The sequence below is a fragment of the Trichosurus vulpecula genome, chromosome 4 (assembly GCF_011100635.1).
Source record: "Trichosurus vulpecula isolate mTriVul1 chromosome 4, mTriVul1.pri, whole genome shotgun sequence".
Classification (NCBI taxonomy): Eukaryota; Metazoa; Chordata; class Mammalia; order Diprotodontia; family Phalangeridae; genus Trichosurus; species Trichosurus vulpecula.
The window spans coordinates 183,214,530-183,242,346 of record NC_050576.1 but is presented as its reverse complement, the minus strand read 5'-3'; the positions used below and the strand labels follow the sequence as shown (position 1 = coordinate 183,242,346).

Genomic DNA, 27,817 nt, shown 5'->3' with positions numbered 1-27,817 from the left:
GAGGAGCTCAGTAAAGTTTCCACAGATGTCATAGGACCAGCAATCATAACACTCACATCTCTCTCTGGGCCCTGGGAGGAAGTAGGACTGGACCCCTGCCCAGGCTTTTTCTCTGCACCCTTCAGCTTCTCTTAAATAGATCCCCCCTCTCAGGCCTGGGAGAGCCTCTGTAAGGGGATACAAGGAAGGACAATTTCCCCTTTTCCCAAGGGAGGAGGGGTGGAAAACTTTGTTCCTCCAAATCCAAAGATGCTAGTCTCCCTGAAAAACAGCTGCTTTGTGTTCAAGGTCTGGGTGAGGCTCTGTGACTGGGGCAGAGGCAGGAGCCCGCATTATACTGGAGCTAGCTCAAACCTGCTGCAGAAAACCTATTGCTAAATTTTCAGTATGAACATTGACACCAGACATCAGGAAATCTACAAAAAAAAGAATTGTTTTCTTTATATTATATTTACATATTATTTTATATTTACATCTTATACTATATTATTTTATATTATATTTAAGAAAGTAAGAAAATGTTAATATTGCAAATTAAACTTAAAAGTATATTGTGAACATTTTTTCTCAGAATATTAAAAGTTAACCAGCAAATTCCTGGAGGAGAACCCCTCCCCCCAATTCCAAAGGCTAAAAGTAGAAGACAATCAAAATTCCTTTGGCCCAGGCTAGGCTCCAGTCCCAGACCCTAAGAAGGTGCCCCTCTCCATGGAAAACACACGACATGCCTGGTAGACCCTCTGGAGCCTGGCTGCCTAATTAAAGCCAACTGGGTCCCCTGACCTCAGGCCTCCTGACAGTGACAACTTCCTTCAAGGGTCTTTAGTATGCTGCTGCTGCTGCTTCTGAGGCTTCTATTTCTGTCACCAAGTACCTTCTGAATCTGCTTTCCCAATGCTGACTCAGGTCTTACAGATCTGGGGCAGTTCAATAAATCTTGGCCTACCGTCAACACACTCAAACACACACACACACACACACACACACACACACACACACACACACACACACGGCTATACTTCTCCCACTCTGGAGCCCTGTTTCCCAAAGCCCTACCCTGCCTCTAGGTATACCCAAACCACACCCCTGGAGACACATAGCTGGAGGTAACAGGTGGGTGAGAGGAGAGTACCTGTGGTGTCATAGCCTAGAACCAGGTTGTCCAGGGAAAAGGGACTGATGGGTAAAAACCTAACAGTTGCAGCCTAAACACCACAGTCTTGTCTGGCTCAAGGCCTAAGGTGGTTTTCTGAGAATTTATCTTGGAAGAATGAGAGACCAGTGGAGAAAGAGAAGAGAGGACAAGTCAGGAAAAAGAGGGCTAAAGAGTGCAGAGGAAGGACTCCTACTTTGAAGTTGTCTCTGTACACAGGGGGAAAAAAAGATTGAGAGGAACTCAGCTGTCACAATGCATAGAATGCCGGAACTGCAGTCAGGAAGACTATTCTTCCTAAGTTCAAATCCAGACTCAAACTCTTACTGTGTGACCTTGGGCAAGTCACTGAACCCTCTTGGCCTCACTTTGCTCATCTGTAAAATGAACTGGAGAAAGAAATAGAAAACCCCAAGCAGGATCCTAAACACTCTGACAGGACAGATAACAACAGTTTCTAGATCTCAGATAGTTTCTCTGATTATTTCATTAGTGCATCTGTTGCTTGGTTGAGTGGCCTCTAAAGAGCTCCAGGAGGGAGCTAGAGATTCTCTTAGTCTCTCTCCTTCCTTTCTCCCCACCCTGCATTGTCCTCTCCAAGGCCAAAGAGACAGAGCAGCTCTGACTTAGCCTGCACCTTCCAAACAGGGGGAAATGTCTTCTTTTATTCACCCCAATTGATACTGTTACTTGGAAACATAGTTACAAACTATGGGTACAGAATGCTGCCCCAGCAGGGGCACTTTGTATCAGGAAGCTAGTATTTCTGTATTCCTCAGCTGGCATTAGGCCCAGACCTCAGTCCAGGGGCCTGGGAGGGGTTGGATTAGGGACCTTCAGTTGTTAGGAAAGCATCTAGATCCTACCAGGGGTTCTAGGCTGAGAGACTGGCTGGGAGACTGGGGGTTTGTAAAGAGCAGAGATCCTAGTTCTCCCTAATCTGGAAGAACCCTTCCCACCCGGATACCGTGTGTTGGGAGCCAAGTTACAGGGCATATTTCCCGAATGCTGAACTAAACCTCTACTCTTAATTAGAGGTAGCCCATGTTGGCAGCTCTCCAGGACACCCCACAGAAGAGGGTGGTGGTAGAGAACACACCCCCAAAAAGGGCAGGGAAGAACAAAGGACACTTGTTAATCTCTCATTTTACAAGGTCATGTCTTTAATGCCATAAAACTTTCATCTCTGTGGCACTACCTCCAGAGAACCATAACACATGGGGGCAAAATTTTCAAACTTTTTCTATGGTATACAAGCCCCTCGAAGCCCTCCAGCCTGTCTATGCTTGGCCACGCACCACAAAGTTCCCTGGGGGACCAGGGCTACCTTTTTTAACCCTCTAATCTGGTGTGTTGGCCTAATTGTATTTCTTTTCTCTCCCTCACTCCTATACTTAATCAGCTGCCAAGCTTAGTCATCTCTATATCCAAAAACTCTCCGTAGCCCCAGCTGCTAGTGCCTTCTCCTCGAAGATACTTCCACCTACTCAGAATATATCCTGATATACACAGGTATTTGCATGTCTCCTCACGCATGAGAACATATACTTTATAAGAGAAGGAGCTATTTGTGTCTTTCTTGGTATACCTAGGGCTTAACAGAGTGCCCCTCCAAAGAGTAGGTGCTTAATAAATGCTTGTCTGTTGCCTATCTTTTCAGTTCTCTCCACTCACAAAACCAATACACTTGTTCCAGCCCTCATCACCTCTCCAAATTGGTTTTTCTCTCCCTCTGATGCCTCCACATAGCTGCCAACATAATCTTCCTGAAGCACACATCACACCATGTCATCCTCTTGATGAAGAAGCTTCAATAGGCCACTGTTGACTCCCAAACTCATCAACCTGACATTTAAAACCCTTCACAATCTGGCTCCAGCCTGCACTTCCCAGCTTTATCTCACATTGGTTCCTTTCATGCACCCACCTTCCAGGGGAATGGACAAGCTCATTGGCTGAACTCAGCATTCCACCTCATATCTCCCATCTCAACAGGTGCCTTTGTACCTGCTGACCCCCATACCCCAGATGCATTTCCTCTACCTTTCTGTCCCTGAAAATCCCTTTCTTTAAGATTCTGCTGAGGTACCAGCTTCTACAGGAAGCCTGTCCCCATTTTCCTAGGTACTATTCAACCACTCTTCAAATTAGCTTATATTTACTTCTCCCTTTACCTATTATATCCCATAGCCAATACTCCCAGTTGAATACCTGGGGCCAGAAAGTTGTTTGGATTCTTTCTTTTTAATTTTTGCCTTTGCAACCTCAGCTTATAAAAGGCAACAGTGCAATGAATAAGTGAACCTGTTTTGGAGTAAAGTTCAAATACAACCTTTGGCACAGATGAAGAGCACAAAATTTAACCCCTCAGTGCCTGAGGGAGCTCTCTTAGGCTACGTTATGGACAAATTTCCAACCTACACCAGTGAAGGGAGTTTCCACACTGGGTACTCCTCACACTGAGGAAGTCACAAGTCTGACAAAATAAATTCACAGGATCAATTAGCACCTTGCCTTGCACTTAATGCTTATTAAACTGAGTTGCACTTGTCAGACCCCGCAAATGATCTTTATGGACTATAAAAAATAAAAGCAGGAAACAAATCCATATGAACAATGTGGGGTACTGGGTGAGAGGAACAGGAGTGGGGGACTGGCTCCAAGGCAGGAACACTCCCACTACCAGTCCCAATATGCTATAGAAAACATTCCAAAGCCTGATGGGAGGGGACGAGCAGTATGGCCAAAGCACTCTTGTCTTCTGCCTGGCTTACAGGTCTCCATAGAAATCACTCCTAAGCCAAGGACTGTGAACACTCCTGAAAGAAGGAAGGTGGTGAAAAAGAATGAAGGAGAAGGGAGACAGGAGAAAAGAGGGAGGAAAACAGGAGGAGAGAGAAGAGAAAAGTAAGAAGAGAAGGAGAAAAGTGAAGAGAGAAGGTTAGGGGGAAGGGAAAAAAGGAAGAAGGAGGAAACACAGAGAAAGAGAAGGAAAAAAGGACATTTGAAAGAGGGAGATACCAATAGGGGTTAAGGCCACGCCCATCTCTATGCCCTCAAAGAAATTAAACCAAACACTATTTCCTCAATGTCACAAGTTTTATTAGGGAGGACATAGGAATACATCCAGGGTGCTACCCTCTCCCACTCAGACACCCTCCAATGTGGGAGCCCTCACCTGGCTTCTTTCTCAACTCCCCCCTCAGAGGGCCCTGTAACCAGGACTCTCCATGCCCAGGAGCCTCCTGCGACTCAGAGGGCTTTCTGGGTTGTGGGTATACTGTTGTCATGGGCATCATGACCCTCCAGTAGGCTTCGGTAGGTAGCAATCTCCCGCTCCAGCCGACTCTTGATATCCATGAGGAGCAGGTATTCCTGGTTCTGGCGCTCTGTGTCTGCTCGGATGTCACTCAACTGGGCCTCAATGCTGCTGATGAGGGCCTGGATCTGGGACAGCTGCGCCCCATAGCGGGCCTCTGTTTCTGCCAGCGTGCCTTCCAGAGCAGCTTTCTAAAGAGGGAGAAGAAGGGAGAGAAGGAACATTGAGAAGGGATTGCTGGAAAGTTTTCTTTCACCATACCAACTCCAACAAAAGAAGTGACCATGGAGACATGGGCACAGCCTGGGGCCCCAGCATTACTGGTTTAAGAGCAAGTGATGGAAAGGTCAGCTTAGAAAATCCAGCCCTGCCTCAGGCTTAGGTATCACTGGAAAGCATCCTTTCCAGGAGTCAGTGCTGTGTGTCCATCACCCAAGAGTGAAACCTTTACATACCATGCTGAGCTGAGACTGCAGCTCGATCTCTAGCCCCTGAAGGGTCCGCCGGAGGTCAGTAACTTCAGTCTTGCTGGTCTGGAGTTGTTCCTTGTTGACAGCAACTTCTCGGTTCAGCTCATCTGTCTGAAATGAGGAAGACTGGGGGGTGACTTTTTGAGGTAGAACTTTCAGGGGAATAAACAGCCCAGACCTTAATGCTGCCAAGGCAAGACCTCTTCTCCCACACAACACCCTCCTTTTCCCCCCAAATTCATCTTTACCTTGCTGGTGAACCAAGCTTCAGCATCACTCCTGTTCTTCTCAACCAGGGCCTCATACTGGCTTCTCATGTCATTCAGGACCTTGGCCAAGTCGATGCCTGGTGCCGAGTCCACCTCCACGCTAACCTGGCCACCCACCTTCCCACTCAGAGCACTTATTTCCTGCAGAGACACACATGGAACTACATTCAGCTGGTTGGCCTTTGGCAGGGGGGAGATGGAAGTTGGGGCCTCCCCAAGTTCCCTCTAGCTAATTCCTAGGTGACAAAACAGGATTCAAATTCAGATCTGCTATCTTCAGATTCAGAGCTTTTCTCCCACTATATCATACCACTGGTGTTTCAGGGTAAATCTAATCTACTGTCTAGCCTCAGTTTCCATATATTCTTCCTGAATTCACTACCATCCATGATTCTCTATCTCTTTCCTTGATGGTGCTCAGGGTTGTTCAGAGTGTATAATCATAAAAGGAAAGGGGCCTTGAAAAACTGAGGACTTTTAAAATGTATTCTGAGAGGAATTACCAGCCCCTGGGAAGAGAGACTAGGTACCTAGCATGCCAAGAAATTTCAGTGGATGGGGTGTAGGGCAAGGGTTCAGAGGCCTCTTGGCCTGGGCCTGCCCTTACCTCTTCATGGTTCTTCTTGAGATAGGCCAGCTCCTCCTTCAAGCCTTCAATCTGCATCTCCAGGTCAGCCCTGGACAGGGTCAACTGGTCTAGCATTCTGCGAAGGCCATTGATATCTGCCTCCACGCTGAGACGCAGGGCCTGCTCAGTCTCAAACCTTCCAAAGGGAACAGGTATAGTAAGCGGGAAGGGGAAGGGGAAGAGTGTTAACTCTGTTTCCAAGAAGTGACATCACCCACCCCAGTGTGCAAAGGATCTCCCTGCTTTCATAGAGGTCAGGAGTCACGAAGGATAATCTTGCATGAAGGGCAGCAGAAGACCTTCCCCAGCCCCTGCTTCCTTGGATGGAAAAGCCCAGCAGGTACCTGGTATCCCCCTCACCTGGACAGCTTGGGGCTCCCTGCACCCACCCCTGAGCAACAGAAGCACTCACTTGGTTCGGAAGTCATCTGCAGCCAGCCGGGCATTGTCAATTTGCAGAACAATCTTTGCATTCTCGATGGTGGCACCAAGAATCTGTAAGACAGAAAATGGTCACAGATTGAGCCTGCAGGCATTGCCTAGCCCAATCAAAGCAAGCACAGAGAAATCACCCTGCCAGCTCCAAGACTGCTCATCCAATGGGCCAGAGCTGAGAGGGCTCAGGCTAAATTAAGTCAGAGGTGAGAGGTGTGCCATTGGGGGAAATCCTACAGTGGGTAGAGAAGAGAGTGTGGTACAGTGGTTAAAGTATAGGATTAAGGATCAGGCTATGTTTGTCCTAATTCTGCCACTGATTTGCTGTTCTCTGAAACAAGTCACTTCTCTCTGCTCCCTCAGTTTGTTCATCTGTAAAATGAGGGAAGTGGACTAGATTTAGGGTTCTTATCCTGAGGTGTATGAGCTTTACATATACATATATATGTATATATGTGTGTGTATATATATATATATCTGTGTGTGTGTGTGTATATATATATATAAAATCTCCCTGATGAGTGATAGCATTAAATACTAAAAATCCTAAAGTTCACAGACCTTACGTTAAGAAACTTCAGATATATATGTATGTATGTGCATATGTATATATTTATATATGTATGCATATGTATATATGATATGTGTGTGCACATATCATATATGTCCAATAGAATCAAAATAACATGTGTATATATTACATAAATATACACACATACACACATGTGTATATGAACAGTATTTCAATACACTTGACTTTCTTGTTTTAAATGCTCACAAGAGACAGCCTGGTTTAGAAAATGGAGAACGGGTCTCAGAGTCAGGAATGTGGGTTTGATTTCCATGTCCCCTGCATACTAACTGTGTGACCCTGAGCAAATTACTTACTCTCAAATTAGTCTCAGTGCCATCAGGCAACTCCTGCAATTTCAGGGCACTTCCTAATCTGAACTGGTAGACAGGGTTTTCATACTGGGAATATACACACTGGGATCAATACAATTATAGGTCTAGTCCCAAAAAGTGTTCTATCCTTCAAGGATGCTGAGAGTAGGGATGGGGAGGACTCTAGAAACCTCAGAATGGAATCAAAAAGACCCATGGAACCAGTGAGAAAGACTTACAAGATCACCAGAGAAGTCACGTAGAAGTTTCAGATACCTTTGCCCAGGATGCCCTGAGTCCTGAGGCACTCCCAGGGTTTTGAAGAAAGCCGGTCTGAGCTCATTCCCCAGATCCCACAATTTCCGGATATAGGTAACTCAATAACACTGACAATATTTCTTCAGGGCCAACTGCCGTTAACTAACTGTGGGACTTTGGATAAGTTCACTTTCTCTGGGTCTCAGTTATACAAAATGAGGAGGCAGAAACAAGGGGCTTTCTAATTTCCACAGTCTTTGGTTCTAAGAATGGGGAGTTCTGCCTTGTGGTACCAGCTTCCTTTCCTAGGACCTTTAAGGAAGAGAACAGAGGAGCACAGGGCCAAGCACAACAAAGGGACAATAAGGGGAGGCACTAGATACAGGCAACACAACACTGGGACTGGAGTTAGGAAACCTAAGTTCAAATCCAGCCTAGGTGTGTGACCCTGGCCGAGTCACTTTAGTTCACTTTCCTTATCTCTAAAATGAGGAGGATTATCAGCACCTACCTGCCAGGGTCATTGTGAGGATCAAATGAGACAACATTTGTGAAGTGTAAAGTAAGAACTGTGTAAGTCCTGCCTACAATGGTCATGATTGTTGTCAATTTTAGCAGCTCCAAGACAAAGGAGCATCCCACACAGTGCTTCCCACAGAAGCTTCAGGGGGCACTTGGGCTAGCAGAGGTCATGGTAAGAGTCTGGAAACAGGGCTACTGCAGATTTTCCTCTTCCCCTCCCTATTCACTGATACCATAAAATAATAAAGACCCTGTAAGTCTTGCACCGCACACCACCAGACTCCACAGGAAAGAACTCTGGCAGAGACCTTCCCACCCAATGGGCAAGACTCTTTCCCCAACTGCTATGCAACTCTGACCAGGGACACCTTGGAACAATGATCAATCCATCAATAAGCACTTATTAGTCACCTGCTGTGTCCCAGACACAGGTACTAGGTTAGGGAACATTCAAATACATTGAAATAAATGATCCCTATTCCAATGGAGATGAGAGAGAAGGGAAAGAGTGTGGTAGGATGGAGGCTCGAACCTCCAATCAGAGCCTCAGAATCCTAGGATCCTCTGGATCCTAATGTCCATTGGGTATTTAGGCTTTAGGGAGGAGGTGGGAAGCGCAGGGAGATTAGCAAGGACTATGATTATTGGTCCTCCTCATCACCATAGAATCATTCACTTTGCACATAGGTACAGCCTACAAAAGGGTTAGATTGTAAACTCCTGGAGAGCATGGGACAGCCAGTTCAAACTTTTTGGGCCCCCAGGGCCTAGTAGTTCACACTGAAGACAGAAAAAGCTTTTACTGTTTGCCCTTGATTGTCCTTAGCTGCTGACCTGAGACCTACCTCAAGGCATTACTACCTTCCCACAACAAATAATTGCCCCTCTTAAGGCCCCAGTTTCTGTCTGTAAAAAGGGGAAAACTTGTCTTCTTTTTTCTTTCAACCTCCTTTGCCTTTAAAAGAAAACAGGCCTAGGACTGCACTAATGGTGGAGAGATTCCCCTCTGCCAGCACAAAGCACCCACTCTGAAGTTTATACTTGAGGGATGGGGGTCACCAAGTTGTGACTCTCCCAGGGTCACATAGACAGTATGTGTCAGAAACCAGGCTTGCATCCAGGCTTTTCTGGCTCTCTATGCCGTGCCATTCAATTTGTACATCATAGATGCTTAATAAATGTTTGCTACCTTGAGCCAGGGGGCCCTCTAAGATTGCTTTTTGCTCCAGTTTCCCTCTCTGGCTCTCCTCCCTCTCCAGAGTTGCTCCAGGGGCCGGGAAGCAGGGTACCTGGGTGTGGCTAACCACCAGCTCCTTCCCCAGGTTCCCTAGAGACCACACCTTCCTCCCTGGCCAGCCCCGTGCCAGCAGCAGCAGGTGCAGGTACTCCAGGGCTGGGCAGTCCCCTGGCCTCAGTGCCCATCCCCTGCACAGTTGAGTGCCTTACCACCCCCCCCCACCCCTTACCTTATCTCGGAGGTCCTCGATAGTCTTCATGTAGGCGCTATAGTCTCGGGCGGGTCCAGGGCCCTGCTTCTGGTACCAGTCCCGGATCTTGACCTCCAGGTCAGTGTTGGCCTTCTCCAAGGCGCGCACCTTGTCCAGGTAGGAGGCCAGACGGTCGTTGAGGTTCTGCATGGTGACTTTCTCGTTGCCCGCCAGGAGCCCGTCGGCTCCCCCATAGCCCAAGCTGAAACTGCTGCTGCCGCCGCCATAGCCCCCACTCAGGCCCGAGTAGGAAAAGCGGGACATGGACACGCCCTGGCCTCCAGAGCCTCCGTGGATGCTGGGCGCCCGGAACGACCCCCTCCCAAAGGGCGCAGCTTTGTTGCTCCCCAGCCCCAGGGTGGAGGTGGAGGACCATTGGCGGTAGCTGTAGGTAGTCATGGTGATGGCCTGATAGGATAGAGGTTGGGACTCTGGAAGGCAGCTGGAGGCTGCTGGGGAACTGGATGCTCCGAAGTTTAGAGCAGAAAGTGCAGAGGACCTCACCTGCCTCTTTTTATTGTTGGGGTCTGTGGGTGGTGCCAGAGGCATATCTGAGCCCTGGGGAATTTCCTGGCTACACAGTGCAAACATGGGCCCTTTCCCAATTGGTCAGTCCCAGGCTCAGACACACCCAGAACAACCACCCCCATGCCCCTCCCATTCCCATCTGCCCTCCATCCCCCTCTCAGATCCCCCATACCCAGAGCCTCCTCTTTCTCTCTGCCCCCACTGAAGAAAAGGTACAATGGAGAGGGGCAGGGGAGGGTGGGGAGAGGTCTGACCTGAACCACACAGTTCCTGCTATTCCCTGGAGACAAAGCCGCCCCACCTTATTCCATTGCCAGGCCCATGAGGGACTGCTCTGGGCACTACACCTGGAGCTGGCTGCAGGAGGGTGCTGGGCTGTTCTCTGAGCAATCTTTATTCAGCCCAATGTGATGCAGTTGGGAACCCTCTTTCCCAGCCCCTCCAGACCACAGGACCCTCCTCTTTAAATAACACTAACACCCAGCTCCCCTTCCCAACACTCCCATGGCCCCAGACCCACCACTTCAAGTTTTGGAAATCCCCCTTCTATTCATGCTGGTCCTTGGGTAGGGGAGAGTAAACATCCCAGACTTTAGAAATCCTGTAGTTCATTCTTGCTTTTTTACAGATGATAAAAGGGAGGCCCAAAGTCACAGAGGTAGTTAATGATAGAACTAGGATTTGATCCCCCATCGTTGGATTTGAAATCCATTGGCCTTTCTCAGAATGTGTGAAATTCCCCATCCCACTGCCACTCGAGTTCCAGCTCAGAATTAGACTGCTTTATAACAAGGAAATCCTGCTAGCCCTACTCCCACACTCACCCCCATTCCCCAAATTGTCCCAAGCTAACAGTTTCCCTGCCCAGGCACACTTTACTGGGTTCCCCTCTCCCCCCAAGCCAACTCCCAGTCCATTTAGACTAGAGAAAGCCTTCTTCGTAAGAACGCAGAAGGTGTGCAGAAGACAGTGAAGGTGGGAAGAGGAGAACTAGGGCAGGGATCTGGGGGTTCCAGTCTGTGGAGTGAAGCTGGGGGGTGCTGGACAAAGGCTGCTGGCCCTTTCACAAAGACTACAGCTGGCTGAACCCTTTTGGCAACATGGATGAGTCATTCCTTCCCTTATCTCTCCCTGAGCCAAACCCCTAGTGAAAGGTACTCAGAGATTTGCTGGTCAGATAGTTACCATAACCACCTTTTCAGGCCCTGGTGGGGGTTGCAGCTGCCCCTTCTTCCCAAGAAGGCTGAGGCCAAGGAGTCTTGGCATGAGAAAACAAAGAGGCCATTCCCATTGTCTCCACCACCCCACCACCTCCCATCTTCACTTAAAACTAGCTCCTAAGTTCCCAGGTTCTCAGCCTCCTCTTAGTCTTGGGACTCTAAGGGAGGATTCCCCCATAGGAACCAACGGGAAACAATTTACCCATCTCCCTAAATAAGACCATGTATGCTGCAGCTGCATCAGAGAGAGTCCTGGGGGGTAGCAGGAGGTGGATAGAGAGCTAGGTGAGCTAAGTCTTCCCTAATGTCCTGGGTGGCTGTGCAAGTGTCCCTCAACTTCTCTGGGACATCTAGAAAGTCAAAAGAACAACACTCTACCCAAGTCCTTCTGCTTCAATAGAGAAGCCTTGATCCCTACCCTTCCAGGGTCCAAGGGTATCTAGCCTGCCATTGACTACACCTAGGGCAGAGCCCTGATTTTAGAAGCTACTTAAATGTTCAAGGTCTCCAGGAAGAAAGAAGCCTGTGGCTAAAGGTCTTGTTCCCTGGAAGGGAGAGGTGCTTTATAGGCAGGTCATAATCCTTGGAGATAATGAAATGGAGTTAAAGAACTGAAGGCTAAGTTTGGAAGGGGGAATTTAGGGGTCATTGAGTCTCTTGGAATGTGCATAGCTGGTTAGTGGCTGAAATCTCCTGACTCTTGAGATAGAGAAAGAAATATTGAGAAAGGACTTGGGGTAGGTTTGAGGGGAAGTCAGTCAATAAGCATTTATTAAGCACCATTCAAAACGCTGGGGAAAACAAAGAAAGATAAAAGACCGTCCTTGCTTTCAAGGAATTTGGTGGAAGGGAAGAGACAACATGCAAGAGATCTATAAACAAGATAGGGAAGGGTAAATTGAAATACTTAACCAAGGAGCAGCTAGGTGGTGAAGCAGATAAAATGCCAGCCCTGAAGTCAGGAGGCCCTGAGTTCAAATTCGGTCTTAACAGTTGTGTGACCCTGAGCAAGTCACTTAACACTGATTGCCTCAAAAAGAGACAGATAAGAAAACAAATACTTGATAGAGAGAAGACACTAAAAAGACATGAAAGGTTTCCTGTAGAAATAAGATTTTAGCTGAAACTTGAAGAAGCCAGAGGCAGAGACGAGGAACAAGTACATCCCAAGCATGGGGGAGCTGAGAGATGGAGTGTCTTGTTTGTGGAACCTCCAAGAGGCCAGTGTCACTAGATCAAAGAGACTGGGGAAGTAAGATTTAAGAAGTCCTCCTCAAAGGGCAGGAGGGGTGTAAGATGAAAGAAGACTGGATTTTGGGCAGGGGAGGTAGGTTATGAAGGACTTAGAACACCCACTAAAGGATTTTGTATTTGATCCTGGAGGTGACAGGTAGATAGTGGAGTTTATTGATAGGAGAGGTGACATGGTCAGACTCACACTTTTGGAAAATCACTTTGGTGGCTAAAGGGCAGATTGACTAGAGTAGAGAGAGATTTGTGGCAAGCAGACCAATCAGCAAGCTATTGAAGTAATGCACATGTGAGGTAATGAGGGCCTACACCAGGGTAGTGGAAATGTCAGAGGAAAGAAGAAGGCACATAGGACAGATATTGCAAAGGCGAAATTAATAGGCCTTGGCAAAAAAAATGGATATGGAGTGGGATGAGAAATGATGAGGAGTTAAGGAAGGAATTAGTGTTGGGGAAGAGGAGAGGGCTTAAGAGGGAGGGAAGTCTTCCTTCATCCTCAAAGGAAAGAGGTCAGTCACAGCTTAGAGGATGGAGACATAAAACCTGGAGGGCAGAGGCATGGAACACAAGTCCTAGTCCCCAAGGTGGAAGGAAATCTCATTGGAGGGAGTTCCCTTCCATGTAGGAAGTCAATGGGGGTAGACAAGGGGGAGAGGACTTGAAAATCCACTGATCTTCGTCAGGAGAATTGATATTACCACCAATAATATGATAGGTCCTATCATGCTGTGGATAACATGCTGGAATCAGAAACCTGAATTCAAAATCTGTTTCACTGAGAACAGCTATGAAACCCTGGGCTAATAATCATTCATCATCAGGTAACTCTCCAAGATAATAAATCATAGGTGCTCTAAGATCTGCTGGTACAAGGAGTTCTCACAAACCAGGAAATCATAGGTCCTGGAAGTATGGACAGGAGGATGACAATTCACATCCTCCAAAGGTCAAGGACACCACCATTTTTCCAAGTCCTCACCCTTGACTCCTCAGGCTTCCTCTTCTACATATCAATCAGTTGCCAAATCTTTGGTCCTATTTTCAGAGCATCTGTCCCCCTATCTCTACTCACAAAGCCACCTTCCTAGTTGAGACCCTCTTCATCCCTTTCCTGGACTGTTACAATAACCTTCTACTTGCTCTCCCTGCCTCAACTCTCTATGTATGTCCACACACAGCTGCCAAGTTAATATTTCTAAAGCCATCTCTGACCATCTCATTTCTGTGAACAATCAACTCCAGCAGCCCTTTATTAGCCTTCTTCTTGTTGTTTAGTGATTCAGTTGTGTCCACCTCTTTGTGACCACACTTGGGGTTTTCTTGACAAAGATACTGGATTGGTTTGCTATATACATATATGTAATTCCAATACATCAAGGACCTATGGCCACCATTGCAGAGTTGCCTAGGGCTAGGTAAGGGCAAGAGAAGTGGGACTCTGTACTGTTTTTTCTTTTGGAGTGCTTCTCAGCACTAAGGCAATCAAGTTCCTTTGAGTGACTTTTTCCTTTCTTTGTAGGAAGACCCACACCCTTTGCTAATTAGGTCACTAGAGGTGTGAAGCCCTGGAAAGGTGTGAAGCCCTCAGTCCCTGAAAAAGGGCATATATCCAGAGGATAGCCATTGAACTCAGAATGGAGAATTGAGAACCTTGAACTCTCAGAACTTCGGGAGGTGAGGTTTTGCTTTGGGGGCTCACTCACTGGAAGACTGTTCCTGTGATTTGGCCAGACAAGATTCTGGGTAGTAGCCATTGGACCACCCCCATACCCACCCACCCCCACTCTGAAAACCCAGATGTGGCTGTTTTTCTCTCTCTGGTAACTATGTATATAATGTCTTAGACAGATAGAAGCCTGTCTGTTGATTTGTATATATTTGCTCTGTTTATATAGTTTCTGCTTGTAATTTCTGTTTGTATTCTCTCTGAAGTTCAGGGTGCTGGCTTTTCACCCTGAACTAAATAAATAGTATATGTATGCTTAATTAAAGTAAGATTGTTAATGCCTTAAAGTTGCTTTCCTTAAAAAAGCAGATGAAAAAACCAGTACTAGTAGACCTCCTACATGCTGGTGTTATTGGCCTTATATAGCCACAGTAGTGGCAAGTAGCATTGTTGTTACAGGATCAGAGAAGATAAACCCATGATCGTGCATGACCAAGTCTCAGAAGTAGAATCTGAACACAGAGCACTCTAACTCCAAATCCACCACTCTATCTGGCATGTCACACTGCCCCTCTGTTTACATGCATCAGATCATAGGATTGGACATTTAGAGCTGGAAGCGACACTAGAGACCACTGAATCCAACCCCTTCATTTTACAGATGAGGAAACTGAGGCTGAGAAAAGTTAGGTCTCACAGCATGTAAGTCTCAGAGGTGGAAATTTGAACTCAGACCTGCCTTCCTTCAGACCTGTCCAGAGTCTTATCTGCTGTGCCATACCACCACTGTTATATGCAATAGACCATTAGACTGAGAGCTAGAAGGGATCTTAGAGACCACTGAGTCCAATTGCCTCATGTTACACACCTTACAGGAGCCTAATGACTTGTTCAAGATCACGTAGTTCATAAGGCTCTGGGGCAGGCTTTGAGCCCAAGTCTTCCTGCCTTTCAGTCCAGAGCCCTATGTTCTACACCAGGTGTCTCTCTTTTACGTGGAATAATGAGGAGACACCATTCCATTGGGCAGCAACATATATGGCCAAGCCCCTGGAAAACCCCAAGAATTAGAGGCTGGTAAAGATTGGGAAAAGGGAAAGAGAGAGAAGACTGGGCATTAGCCCCATGCTAGATTCCATAACCCCAAGAGTACCAACTCAAGAAATACTGGACCCACAGCAAAAGAGGGTTTGCAAACAGAAGAAAGAAAAACTTTATTTCACAGAAAGAAACAGCACAGTTTAGGATGGGTCGCACAATACTTGCTTTCCCTAGCTTCTACTCTAGGAACATACTGCCGAAAAGTAGGGTACCACAGAATGCGAAGAAATGAGAAGAAGCACTAGAAAGCACTGAACAGGGCATGGCAGGCCTACTTGCCCAACCCATTCCAGGGCAAACACTGGAGGTTCCATCCTCCTCCACACTGTACCTACTCATGCTCTCAGCAAGGCAGGTGAGAGACTTTCTCTTTTCCTATAGTGAAGATTTAGACTTCCCCTTTTGGGGAAGAAACCACCTTCCCATCCACTGATTCTTCCATTGTGATGCGGACCCTGCTGCTACTGCTACCACCAGCACCTCCTCCACTAAGGGAGCCTATGAGGGAAAAAAGGTAGAAAGAGGAAACTACTATGAGCAGGAAAACTCATCTTTCTCCAGATTCAGGCAAGGGACTTTGGTCAGATCTGAGAGAGCAGGGAGACTCTGAGAACATCCCTGATATGAAATCATTCATTTGCTCACTAAATGTTTGCATCACACTTGCTCTATACGATACTACGCAAGGCACTGAGGGAGATACAGACAGATAACACAGTCCCTGCCTTTAGCCATCCTTCAATCTGTACAGAGGTCTTAGCACATGCTTATGGCTATGGTGGTGGTTTTGTCTGGTCGTTTGTTCTTGAAGAGGGCCAGGACATCAGGAAGATGATGCCATGACTTGCAAGTGAATTGGATTTGAGTGAGGGAGGGCTGTGCAAAGTCACCAGCCTCACTTTCTCCCCCAAAGTCTTCTGGGTCCAGGGCAAGATATAGACCAGGACAACTGGAGATGGCTCAAAGAACAATGCAACTGGAAAAGGGATGGGATAACATGGCTTGGGAGCTGGACCATAAAACTGGGATATTCTGGGCTGCCTTGGTCTTACTCATAAGATCATCATAGTTTAAGCTGGAAGGGACATCAGAGGTTCTCTAATCCAAGACTCTCATCTTATAGGTAGGAAAAATGAGGTAAAAGGAATAGAAGCAACATGCTCAAGGTCAAACAAGGAGTAACCATCAGAGCAGGATTTGAACCCACATTCTCTGATCCAAGGCCCAGGCTCATTCCGTTGTACTACTGAAAGGCTAATGAAAAATGGCAAATAAGGTTGCTGAGCCACTGTCAGCAACCCTATCAACAAGTATTTATTAAACATTGACTTTTTGCCAGCCTCTCTGTTGGATTCTAGGGACACAGCTTGGTCAGTTCATTGGATGATAGAAATTGTGTCATGGTACAAGTCCTAGACAGTCCTTTCCTCATGCCTGGTTTTCAATACATCCAATGATGGCCTTTAGGGTTGGAAGGAACTTTATGGATCACAGAATCTAAGAGTTGGAAAGGACTTGGGAGCCATCCAGTCCAACCTAACTCCCCTCTATAACATACCCCAAAAGTGGTTGATCTCCACTGCACACCCTCCAGGATAGCAGTATCCTTTCTAAAATTGAAGGCCAGAACAGAACACAATCAGCTAAATCAACACAGGGCGTGCTGGAGCCAGCTTGAACCCACTCCAGAGAGATGATTGTTAAACTTCTGTATGAGTGCTCACATACCTCTGGAATCAGTCAACTATAAAACAGGGCTTCATTTATTGTTTTCCTTAATTGCCTAACTTAAGAAGGTGATGCAGAAAATGTAATAATGCAAATTAAACTTAAGAGTGTGTCTTCTACATTATTGGGGGAGGAGCTTGGTTATTAAAATTTATCAACACTTTTTAGAATGTGTTCTTAACCCGTTTGTATCACAATTCCCTTTGGTACTCTGGTGAAGTCTAGGAGTCCTTCTTGGAATAATGTTCTTAAATGCATAAGATAAAATACATGGGATTATAAAGGGAAACCCATTACATTGAAATACAAGTATCAAATTACTCTAAAAACAAAGTCAAGGAACTCAAGTTAAGAATCCCCAGTTTTGATGCCTGACCAGGAAAAAAGTACAAGGGACTGTCACCTCCTTAGTACTGGAAGGTCTGTCTATCTCACGAACAGATCTGGTCTTGTTCCCATCAGTTCAGCCCAGCACCTTTCCCTGTGTATGATACAGACTTAATAAATATGGAAGGAAGGAAGGAAAGAAGGAAGGAAGGAAGGGGGAGGAGGGAAGGAGAAAAGGAGGGAGGAAGAGCAGCTCCCATTTGGAGGAGGGGGGAACAGAAGGAGAAATAGCAGCTTATTGGGGAAGAAAATGTTGCATCAGAATGGGAGCATCCCATTTGCAGTGAACAGGTATAAAGATGTCTCCAATGTTCTGCCTCTCAGGCTCCTGGGAAGAGAATCCATAGCCATCTCCACATTCCCCAGACTTCATCTGGCCCTTGCCCCAAGCCAGACAAGTCAAATTCTCTTACCTTCTTTGGTACTGGTGCCAACCAGCCTAGAAAAGAAGAAAGGGGAAGAGTCCATTCAATACACAATTATGAACTGCCTGCCATGGGCAAAGCCTTGTGGAGGTGCCCCAAGGATAAAGTTCAGTGTAGACACTTTCTTTAAAGCTGACCTGCTACATTCTCTCCTTGTGACGTACGTGATGTGATTATTATTGATCCCATTTGACAGATAAGGAAACCAAGGTTCAGGGGTGCTACATGACTTGCTGATTCATAGGATTTGGAGCTTGGTAGAGATCATTTAATCCAATTCTCTAATTTCATCGTTGAGAAAACTGAGGCACAGAGAGATTATGTAATTTGCACACACTCATAAAGGAAGTATATGTAGAAGCCAAGATTCAAACCGATAATGAGAACAAGTGGTTATGTTCTCCTTACTAGGGTCCACATGGGCAAGAGCAGAGCAGCAGTCATTTCAAGCTCTGAGGAAGCTGGGTGGTCCAGTGGATAGAGTCCTGAACTTGGAGTCAGGAAAGCTGACCTCAGATCCTGCCTCAGACATTTACTAGCTGCATGGCCTTGGACAAGTCATTTACCTTTCTGGGTTTCAGTGTCCTCATGTGCAAATTGAGAGGGGTTGCACCAAATCTTGTTCAAGTTCCAGTGCTTTACAATCCTAAAAGTCTTCCCTCCAAGGGCTGGAATCATCAAAGCCAGTTCCCCCAAATTCGATCACTCTCTAGATTGGTTTCCCAAACTCGTTCCCTTCAACCCCCCTGCCTTTAACAAGGAATCACAACCCCACTGATGGTTCCACCAGGAGCATGGTCCCCATTCTCCGAGTGGCCCCCAGGCCCTTTGCCTACGTGGAGTCCTGGCCCTCCATCAGGTTGCGGTATGTGGTGATCTCCTGCTCCAGCGGGTCTTGATGTCCAAGAGCATCTTGTACTGCTCATTCTGACATCCCATCTCATTGTGGAGCTCACTCAGCTGGGTCTCAATGGTCCTAATCAGGCCCCTGCATCTGCTGCAGTTGAGTAGCATGGCTGCCCTGCATCTGCCAAGGAGCTCTCCAGCCCAGCTTTCTGAGGAAGCATTGGAGAGTAAAGGCATGAAAAGGGTCTGACCCAGCAGGGAGGCAGGAGCAAGGAGTCTGGGGGGAGGAAGGGAGTGCCTACCATGCTGAACTGGGACTGCAGCTTGATCTCCAACCCTGTAGTGTGCGCCTCAGGTCAGTGACCTCAGTCTTGCTGCCCGGGATCATTTCAGTGCTGGAAGCCACCTCTTTGTTCAGTTCTTCAGTTTGTAAGGGTCCCACAAAGATGGATGAGTCTCAACCCGATGGTGGCTCCCAGAGGCAATAGGATCCCAAGAAACACCAAGGAAGCACTGGGTGTCTCAAGGAGGGAGTCTTGCACATAGATTCACCTTGCAAAAGAACTAGGCCTCAGCATCTCGACGACTCTTCTCGGCATCTCAGAAAGCACAAGGGTCAGGTCCACCCCCAGGGCTGCCTCCATCTCCACACTGACCTGGCCCATTTCTTGAAGGGATGGAAAGAGAACGCAGATAGGCCAGCATGCTTCTAGCCCTGACTTTTAGGAACAGGGAAAGGAAAGAATGGGGAGGGGACTAAGTTTGCAGAGGGAGGAACTGAAACAGAGTGGTTTACCCAAGGTTTTTCCTATTCCAGTGACCTAGCAGTACTGGCCACCCTCATTCCATTCTTGTTGGCTTAGGGAGAAGGAGAAATGAGCAAGTCTAGGTATAAATCTTCTGCTGGACCTGAGGAAGCCTTGAATTATAACTTCTGCCCTGATCCTCCAAATCTCTCTGTTTGGACATAAACTGTGGCTACATTCCTGAGAAGCTGAGCTCTTCTCCAGGTGGAGGCTGGTGCAGGAAACTGGGTGAAATGAACCCCCCAGAAAACTGCCCTTTGTCCTGTAGATCATCCCCCGGCTCACTTACATGCAGTCCTGGACAGCGAGGAAAAACTGGATTAAAGGTCCAGTGTTCAAATCCTAATTCTGCCAATTACTACCCATGTGACTTTGGGCAAGTTGTCCTGAAGGGTCTCTAAGCTCCCTTCTACCTAAATCTAAACCCAGGCTCCCACAAGATGAAGGCTTAACAGGCTTCAGTCCATTCTTCTGCCTGCCTTCTGCTTTCCTCTCACCTCTTTAAGGTTCCTCTTGAGGTAGTCCAGCTCCTCTTGCAAGTTATCAATTCGCCCCTCCAGATAATCCTTGGCCAGAGCCAGCTCAACAGTTGTCGTGCGCAGTTATCCATGTCAGACTCCAGACTCTAATGTTGTCTCAACTCACTCTCATACCTGGGAGATTAAGAAAAAGTTCAGAACCAGAAAAAGTGGAGCAGTTGAATTTCTTGCAGGAGAGCTTTGGCCAGATAAGGGAAAGGGAAGGAGAGATGGAGAGAGGGAATGAATGAAGAAGAAAGAAAAAGAGAGAGAAAATGAAGACAGAGAGGAGAGGAGGAGGGAAGGAAGGAGGGAAAGTGGGAGGGAAGGAGAGAGAATGGAGACAGGGAGAATTAAAAAAAAACGATCATAAGCTGACTTGAGTCTGAAGTTATTAGCAGCCTGCTGAGAATTGTCAAGCTCCAAGAGGATCCAAAGTTTTCAAAGTTGGCTTCCTGGACCTACAAAGAGGAGGAACCAGAAGCTCCCTGGAGATCCCCTCTGTTGTCTCCTGTGGGGCCTTTCCAGCCCTCTCCCCAGGCATTTCCCTTAGCTATGAGCACTAGTCCTTCTGACAGAGGCTGCCCAGATCTAGCTTCAGCCCCTACATAGCAATCCTGCATAGATCCTTCTCCCCTCCCTCCCCCACAAGGTGCAGAGCCAGGCACCTCACCCCAACTATGCACATAAGAATTTGAGAGAGGTAAGGTTGCTTTCAGGAATCCTTGACTGAGCCAGGAAAGGTATCTAGCTAGGAGGCTAGAGAATAAGGAGTTTAAGCATGATTGGTGATAGGTGGGATGAGAAGTCTTAACAATAAACAGAGCTCCTAATTCTAATCTCTCCATTTTACTTAACCCAGTTTACACTGCCTGTGGAATACCAGAGGTATCAGAATGTCGGAGGTGGAGAAGCCCTTAGAGACAGTCTAGGGCAGGAGTTCTTAACCTTTTGGGCATCAATGGATGGCACCACGTGGGCAGCCTGGTGGAGCCTATGGACCGCTTCTGAGAACAATGTTTTAAAAGCATAAAATGAAATATGAAAGGTGGCAAAGGAAAAGAATTAGAATGAACTAATATTTAATTTTTTCCCAACCAAGTTCAGGTACCATATAAAATCTTTCCACAGACCCCAGGTTAAGAAACCCCTGATCTAGTCCAGCTTCCTCATCTGAAATATAGCATGGCTTAGAGTCAGGAGATCTGGGTTCAGATATGACTTAGGAATTTACTAAACATATGAGGATAGACAAATGACTGTCAGGGCCCTGACATTCTCCAACTGTAGTATGGAGCTGTTATTTATACTACCATACTCACAGAGCTGGCATGAGGAAAGCACCCTAAGAAAAGGGCCTTCTCATTAGCCTTAGAACTAGGACCATCCTTTGCCATTTATTGTACCCCCAGCACTTAGCACAATGCTTCCGCATAGAAGGTACTTAGTCAATGTTTATTGACTGACTAACTGATTGACTGGAACCCAGATCCCTCTTTCTGTGAGCTGTTGCCACAGGGGATCCGTGCACCCCTTCATTTCCTGTTAGCTCCAGTTATGTGCCCACCCACCATTCCTTCCCTTCAAGGAAAAGTCAGCAGACAGAGCCAAGGCACCTTGTTACAGAAAATGACCAAGCTGAAACTTTGCTTTTTCTGTCCTGGTGGGTCCTCTATTCTAACTGTGCTCTCAGTCGTAAGGAACGAATAGCACACCCTATGTGTTCCCATGCTGCCAATCAGAGCAAATATCCCTAGCTTTTGCCAGTTGATAAGCAGCTCCCATGTCTTGAGATGCCTCATGTACAAGACAATCATTGTCTGAACCTAAAATAATTTCTTTGTGTCATCAACTCTAAAGCAGAAAATGGGTGGCTCAACTAGTCCCCTGGTTGAATGTCATCTCTGTCCAGCTCAAGGCCTTACCTCTTCAAGGAGCTCCTCGATGGTATCCAAATAGGGGCTGTAATTCCACTCCAGGTTAGTGGGACTTTGCTTCAGATGCCAGGCTCGGATCTGAATCTCAAGGTCAGTATTGGTCTCCTCCAGAGCCTGGACTTTCTCCAAGTAGGATACCAGGCAGGTATTGAGATTTGGCATGGTGGTTTTCTTGTTACCAGACAGGAGGTCACCATTTCTACCACCCAAGTCAAAGTTACCACCAAAGCCTCCTCTATATCTTCCACAAACCCCTCCACTGACACCACCATCAGCTTCTCCACCAAAGTCGTAACTCAGGCCATCACCATAGCCTCCCACCAACCCAGAGGAGACAAACCTAGATGGGGATGCAGAAATCCCACCACCACCACCTCTCCTGAGGAAACTTCCTCCTCCATATCCCCCACCAGCCAGGAAAGAGGCTTCCCAGTGGAGCCCCTACCAAAGCCACCCCCATAGATAGAAGAGCTCTGAAGCAGGGTAGTGTTCATGGCTTCAGTAGCCCCCCCTCAGCAGTCAGGAATTAAGAGAACTTTAAGGAGAATCAGGGAGAACTCTATCTTACTTCTAAGCTAGAGCTATTTTTATACTGATTCCTTTGGGTGCTAGGTGACCGCGCCCCCCATTCCTCACCACTCAGATTCTCCTCTCGCCCGCAAAAAGAAGCCAGCTCAGTTATCATTCCACACACGCACAAGCACACATCTGACCATATATCTCAAGGAGTCCTGTAGAGTTGGGTTGTGTTTGTGTGTGTGTGTGTGTGTATGCACATGCATACATGCATGCATGCGTGAGTGTATGCATAGGTGTGGGTATGAGTGTGGGTATGTAGGTGTGTGAGTTCTGATGCATAGTTTTTTGTTTAACAAAAGAAATGATTCATAATTAATGATGTTTTGCTGGAGGGCATGGTTTTGACACTTGGACTGTAGTCTTAACTCCACACTCCAAAAAAAAAAAATAACATAGAACACTCTGCCACTCCCACAAGTTCTGGGTGGCTTTGCCCACATTAAGACGCTTAGACCCTCTTGTGTACAACCTGTTCTTTGTGTACAGAGTTTCTCTCTGATACCCACTCCGCTAGGAGCTTCAATCCCTTGGCACCATTTGGGTTTCTGGGTCTAGCCGGCACCAATGCTCTGTCCTACCCATTCTTTGAGAGCTGCTGGTGCAGTCTCCATTTCGTTCTGTTGGCACTTGGGGAGACTAGTCTAAAAAACCAACAGTCACTGGACTTGGCCTGGTACAGGGCAAAACAGAAAGGCAACTTCACCCTAAAGAAGGTACATGGGAAGGGAAAAGGAAAGGTGACAGACCTACCTAAGGCCTACATGGCCACCAGAAAGTGCCACTTCAGAATCAATCGATCACTAAGCATTTATTAAGAGCCTACTATGTGTCAGCACCCTGCTAGTCAATGGGGATACAAAGATGAAAAGGAGACTTTCTCTTCCCTCGGGGAGCTTATGGTCTCTCAGGGGAGATGACATACACATATAAAAGTATTTAAAAATATATAGAAACAATGATGGAGTGAGGGCTACAGATCAGGGAAGAGTCAAGGAGAGTTTGGGTTAAGGATTTAGGCAGCTATGTGGATAAAGTGAATACAGTGCTGGATTTGAAGTCAGGGAGACCTGGGTACAAGTCTGGCCTCAGACACTTACTGGCTGTGTGACCCTGGGCAAGTCACAGCTCTGTGCTTCCCTTTCTTCATCTCTAAAAATGAGAATAATGATAGCACCCACTTCCCAGGGTTGTCCTAAGGTTCAAATGAGATAACATGTAAAGCTCTGTAAAAAACTCTAAGTGATATATTGATAAATATGAATATATATGTGTATATTAATATGGTGATAGAGAGAGAGAGAGAGACAGAGAGAGAGTGAGTGAGAGAGAGAGAGTGAGAGAGAGACAGAGTGAGAGAGAGAGAGAGTGAGAGAGACAGAGACAGAGAGAGAGAGAGAGAGAGAGAGAGAGAGAGACAGAGACAGAGAGAGAGCTCTAATAACAGACTGACATCTCCCATGTCTCAGACCAAAATTCTGCTCCTGCTTGTTTTCTTCATCCACGTCTCAGAATTGAAAGAGCAAAGCTGACAGGTCATACAGCACAATGGAGTCCAAAAGCTCCCAGTCCTGCATCACCAACGTAATCTCTCACCCTTTTCCCAGTCCCCCACTGACACTGGTATTCCAGGTGATGTAAACAGCCCCCAGGCTGACAAGAGACTGACTGAGCACCTGCCATCTGCCAACTGAACATATCACTGAAATCTGCTTGCTCTGTGGACTGGTTGAGGCAAACCACCCAGAGATAACCCTGGGACTTGTTCCAGAAAGCCCCTGCCTCCCTCCTCCCCACTCCCCAGAGGCATGTCAATACCTACCAGGCTCAACTTAACGCTGTTTGCTCTCTCAAGAGCTGAAAAGCTTGGGAAGTATCCTTACTTGGAGGGAGAGGAGTGACAGAAGGAGAGTTCCCTACGGACATTCATGGCCCTATACAGGCAAAGGAGGGAATTTTTTAGCCTCCACAACATTATCATCTCTCTGGACTTGGAGTCAGAAAAACCTGAGTTCCAATCCTGCCTCAGACACTTACTAGCCCATGTGACCCTAGGTGAGTCACCCAAGCTCTCTTAGCCTCAGTTTCTCCACCCATAAAATGGGGACAAATAGCAACTACTTCATAGGGTTCTTGTGAGGATCAAATGAGGTAATATAAATAAATATTTCACAAAACTTATCATTACTATTGTTGAAATCTATGATCTTTCACTAACCCTGGTGGACCCTTGGAGCCACGCTCTGGCCTCTTCCTGGTTTCTCATCCCTTCTCCAGCTGCTCAGAGGGCTCCCAATAGGGCCAGGAGCAACTGGATTGGCTTCCATAAGCAGATACCCAGCTGGGATGCCTGGGTGCTGGAATGCTGGGATGCTGAGATTCCAAGATGCTGGGGTCCTGGGAAACACCCATGCTCATTGGTCAGGAGGTTTAGTTTTTGGCTTTCTGATACAAAGCACAAGGCAAGCCCAGCACCTGAGAGTAGTCACCTGTCTGTGGCCATTCAGTGAATCAATAAGCATAATTAAGCACTTAGTATGTACCAGGCACAATGGAAGCACTAGGATTACAAAGTAAGGTGTGTTGGTCCTGATCTGTACACAGGATCATAGCTCTAGTGCTGGAAGGAAGTTGGGGACCACCTAGGCCAGCCCCCCTCAATTTACAGATGGAGAAACTGAGGCCCAAGGAGATTAAGAGACCTACTGAAAGTCAAACATATAGTGTCAGAGGCAAGATGTGGACCCCCGCTCTCTTAATAACAGAATAAATATCCTTATACTGTATCAAACTCTTGGCATATTACATTTACACACACGCAAAGGAGAAAGTAACCTTCTTGAGGGTACAGATTGTTTCATTTTTTTTCTTTGTGCCTGACACAGCACCTGGACTACAGTAGGTGTTTAATAAATGTTTCATGAATGGAATCTATAAGGATCTCCTGATAGAAGAAGACAAACACTTGGCAGGGGCTGCTTGGAGTATGGGTAGGTTGCACATTCTACTCCATTCCCTCTGCCCCAGAAGAGGAGGGTGGGTGCCTAGGACTGTTTTTATTGTCCCATCCATCTCACCACAGATTTCAGGGCAGGAAAGAAAAGGGACAGCCAGGCTCTTCCACCAACCAGGACTTGCTCTGTGTTTTTCCTTTTTGAAATGAAGAGAACAAAACAGCAGCATATTGTAAGTGAGAGGGGGATAGGGCAGGGTCTCTGGTAGGGAAAGAAAAGTAATCCAACTCAGGATCAGGAGGAGCTCAGTAAAGTTTCCACAGATGTCATAGGACCAGCAATCATAACACTCACATCTCTCTCTGGGCCCTGGGAGGAAGTAGGACTGGACCCCTGCCCAGGCTTTTTCTCTGCACCCTTCGGCTTCTCTTAAATAGATCCCCTCTCTCAGGCCTGGGAGAGCCTCTGTAAGGGGATACAAGGAAGGACAATTTCCCCTTTTCCCAAGGGAGGAGGGGTGGAAAACTTTGTTCCCCCAAATCCAAAGATGCTAGTCTCCCTGAAAAACAGCTGCTTTGTGTTCAAGGTCTGGGTGAGGTTCTGTGACTGGGGCAGAGGCAGGAGCCCGCATTATACTGGAGCCAGCTCAAACCTGCTGCAGAAAACCTATTGCTAAATTTTCAGTACGAACATTGACACCAGACATCAGGAAATCTACAAAAAAAAGAATTGTTTTCTTTATATTATATTTACATATTATTTTATATTTACATCTTATACTATATATTATTTTATATTATATTTAAGAAAGTAAGAAAATGTTAATATTGCAAATTAAACTAAAAGTATATTGTGAACATTTTTTCTCAGAATATTAAAAGTTAACCAGCAAATTCCTGGAGGAGAACCTCCCCCCAATTCCAAAGGCTAAAAGTAGAAGACAATCAAAATTCCTTTGGCCCAGGCTAGGCTCCAGTCCCAGACCCTTTCATAGACTAAGAAGGTGCCCCTCTCCATGGAAAACACACGACATGCCGGCAGACCCTCTGGAGCCTGGCTGCCTAATTAAAGCCAACTGGGTCCCCTGACCTCAGGCCTCCTGACAGTGACAACTTCCTTCCGTCTTTAGTATGCTGCTTCTGAGGCTTCTATTTCTGTCACCAAGTACCTTCTGAATCTGCTTTCCCAATGCTGACTCAGGTCTTACAGATCTGGGGCAGTTCAATAAATCTGGGCCTACCGTCAACACACTCAAATACACACACACACACACACACACACACACACACACACACACACACACACAGAGCTACACTTCTCCCACTCTGGAGCCCTGTTTCCCAAACCCCTACCCTGCCTCTAGGTTACCAAACCACACCCTGGAGACACATACTGGAGGTAACAGGTGGGTGAGAGGAGAGTATCTGTGGTGTCATAGCCTAGAACCAGGTGTCCAGGGAAAAGGGACTGATGGGTAAAAACCTAACAGTTGCAGCCTAAACAGCACAGTCTTGTCTGGCTCAAGGCCCAAGGTGGTTTTCTGAGAATTTATCTTGGAAGAATGAGGGACCATGGAGAAAGAGAAGAAGGACAAGTCAGGAAAAGAGAGCTAAAGAGTGCAGAGGAAGGACTCCTACTTTGAAGCTGTCTCTGTACACAGGGGGAAAAACAATTGAGAGGAACTCAGCTGTCACAATGCATAAAATGCCAGAACTGCAGTCAGGAAGACGATTCTTCCTAAGTTCAAATCCAGACTCAGACTTATTGTGTGACCTGGGCAAGTCACTCAACCCTCTTGGCCTCACTTTGCTCATCTGTAAAATGAACTGGAGAAAGAATAGAAAACCACTTAAGAAAACCTCAAGGAGCATCCAAAGACTGACAGGACTGATAATAACAGTTTCTAAATCTCAGATAGTTCTCTGATTACTGCATTAATGGATCTGTTGCTTGGTTGATTGGCTAGTTTTCTAAATAGCTCCAGGAGGGAGCTAGAGATCTCTTAGTCTCTCTCCTTCCTTTCTCCCCACCCTGCATTGTCCTCTCCAAGGCCAAAGAGACAGAGCAGCTCTGACTTAGCCTGCACCTTCCAAACAGGGGGAAATGTCTTCTTTTATTCACCCCAATTGATACTGTTACTTGGAAACATAGTTACAAACTATGGGTACAGAATGCTGCCCCAGCAGGGGCACTTTGTATCAGGAAGCTAGTATTTCTGTATTCCTCAGCTGGCATTAGGCCCAGACCTCAGTCCAGGGGCCTGGGAGGGGTTGGATTAGGACCTTCAGTTGTTAGGAAAGCATCTAGATCCTACCAGGGGTTCTAGGCTGAGAGACTGGCTGGGAGACTGGGGGTTTGTAAAGAGCAGAGATCCTAGTTCTCCCTAATCTGGAAGTACCTTCCCACCCGGATGCTGTGTGTTGGGAGCCAAGTTATAGGGCATATTTC

At 46.7% G+C, this 27,817-nt stretch overlaps 1 protein-coding gene and 1 pseudogene across 1 annotated transcript; both read right to left on the bottom strand.

The window, feature by feature from the left end:
• Window positions 1-4,233: 4,233 nt before the first annotated feature.
• Window positions 4,234-9,825, bottom strand: LOC118846246 (keratin, type I cytoskeletal 19-like). Its single transcript, XM_036754565.1, has 6 exons — window positions 9,406-9,825; window positions 6,252-6,334; window positions 5,819-5,975; window positions 5,191-5,352; window positions 4,928-5,053; window positions 4,234-4,663 (listed from the first exon to the last, which is right to left on the bottom strand). The coding sequence occupies exons 1-6, from the start codon at window positions 9,823-9,825 to the stop codon at window positions 4,406-4,408; spliced, it is 1,206 nt and encodes a 401-aa protein (XP_036610460.1). The 3' UTR covers window positions 4,234-4,405.
• A 5,755-nt stretch (window positions 9,826-15,580) lies between these two features.
• Window positions 15,581-22,333, bottom strand: LOC118846951 (annotated as a pseudogene).
• Window positions 22,334-27,817: the final 5,484 nt, after the last annotated feature.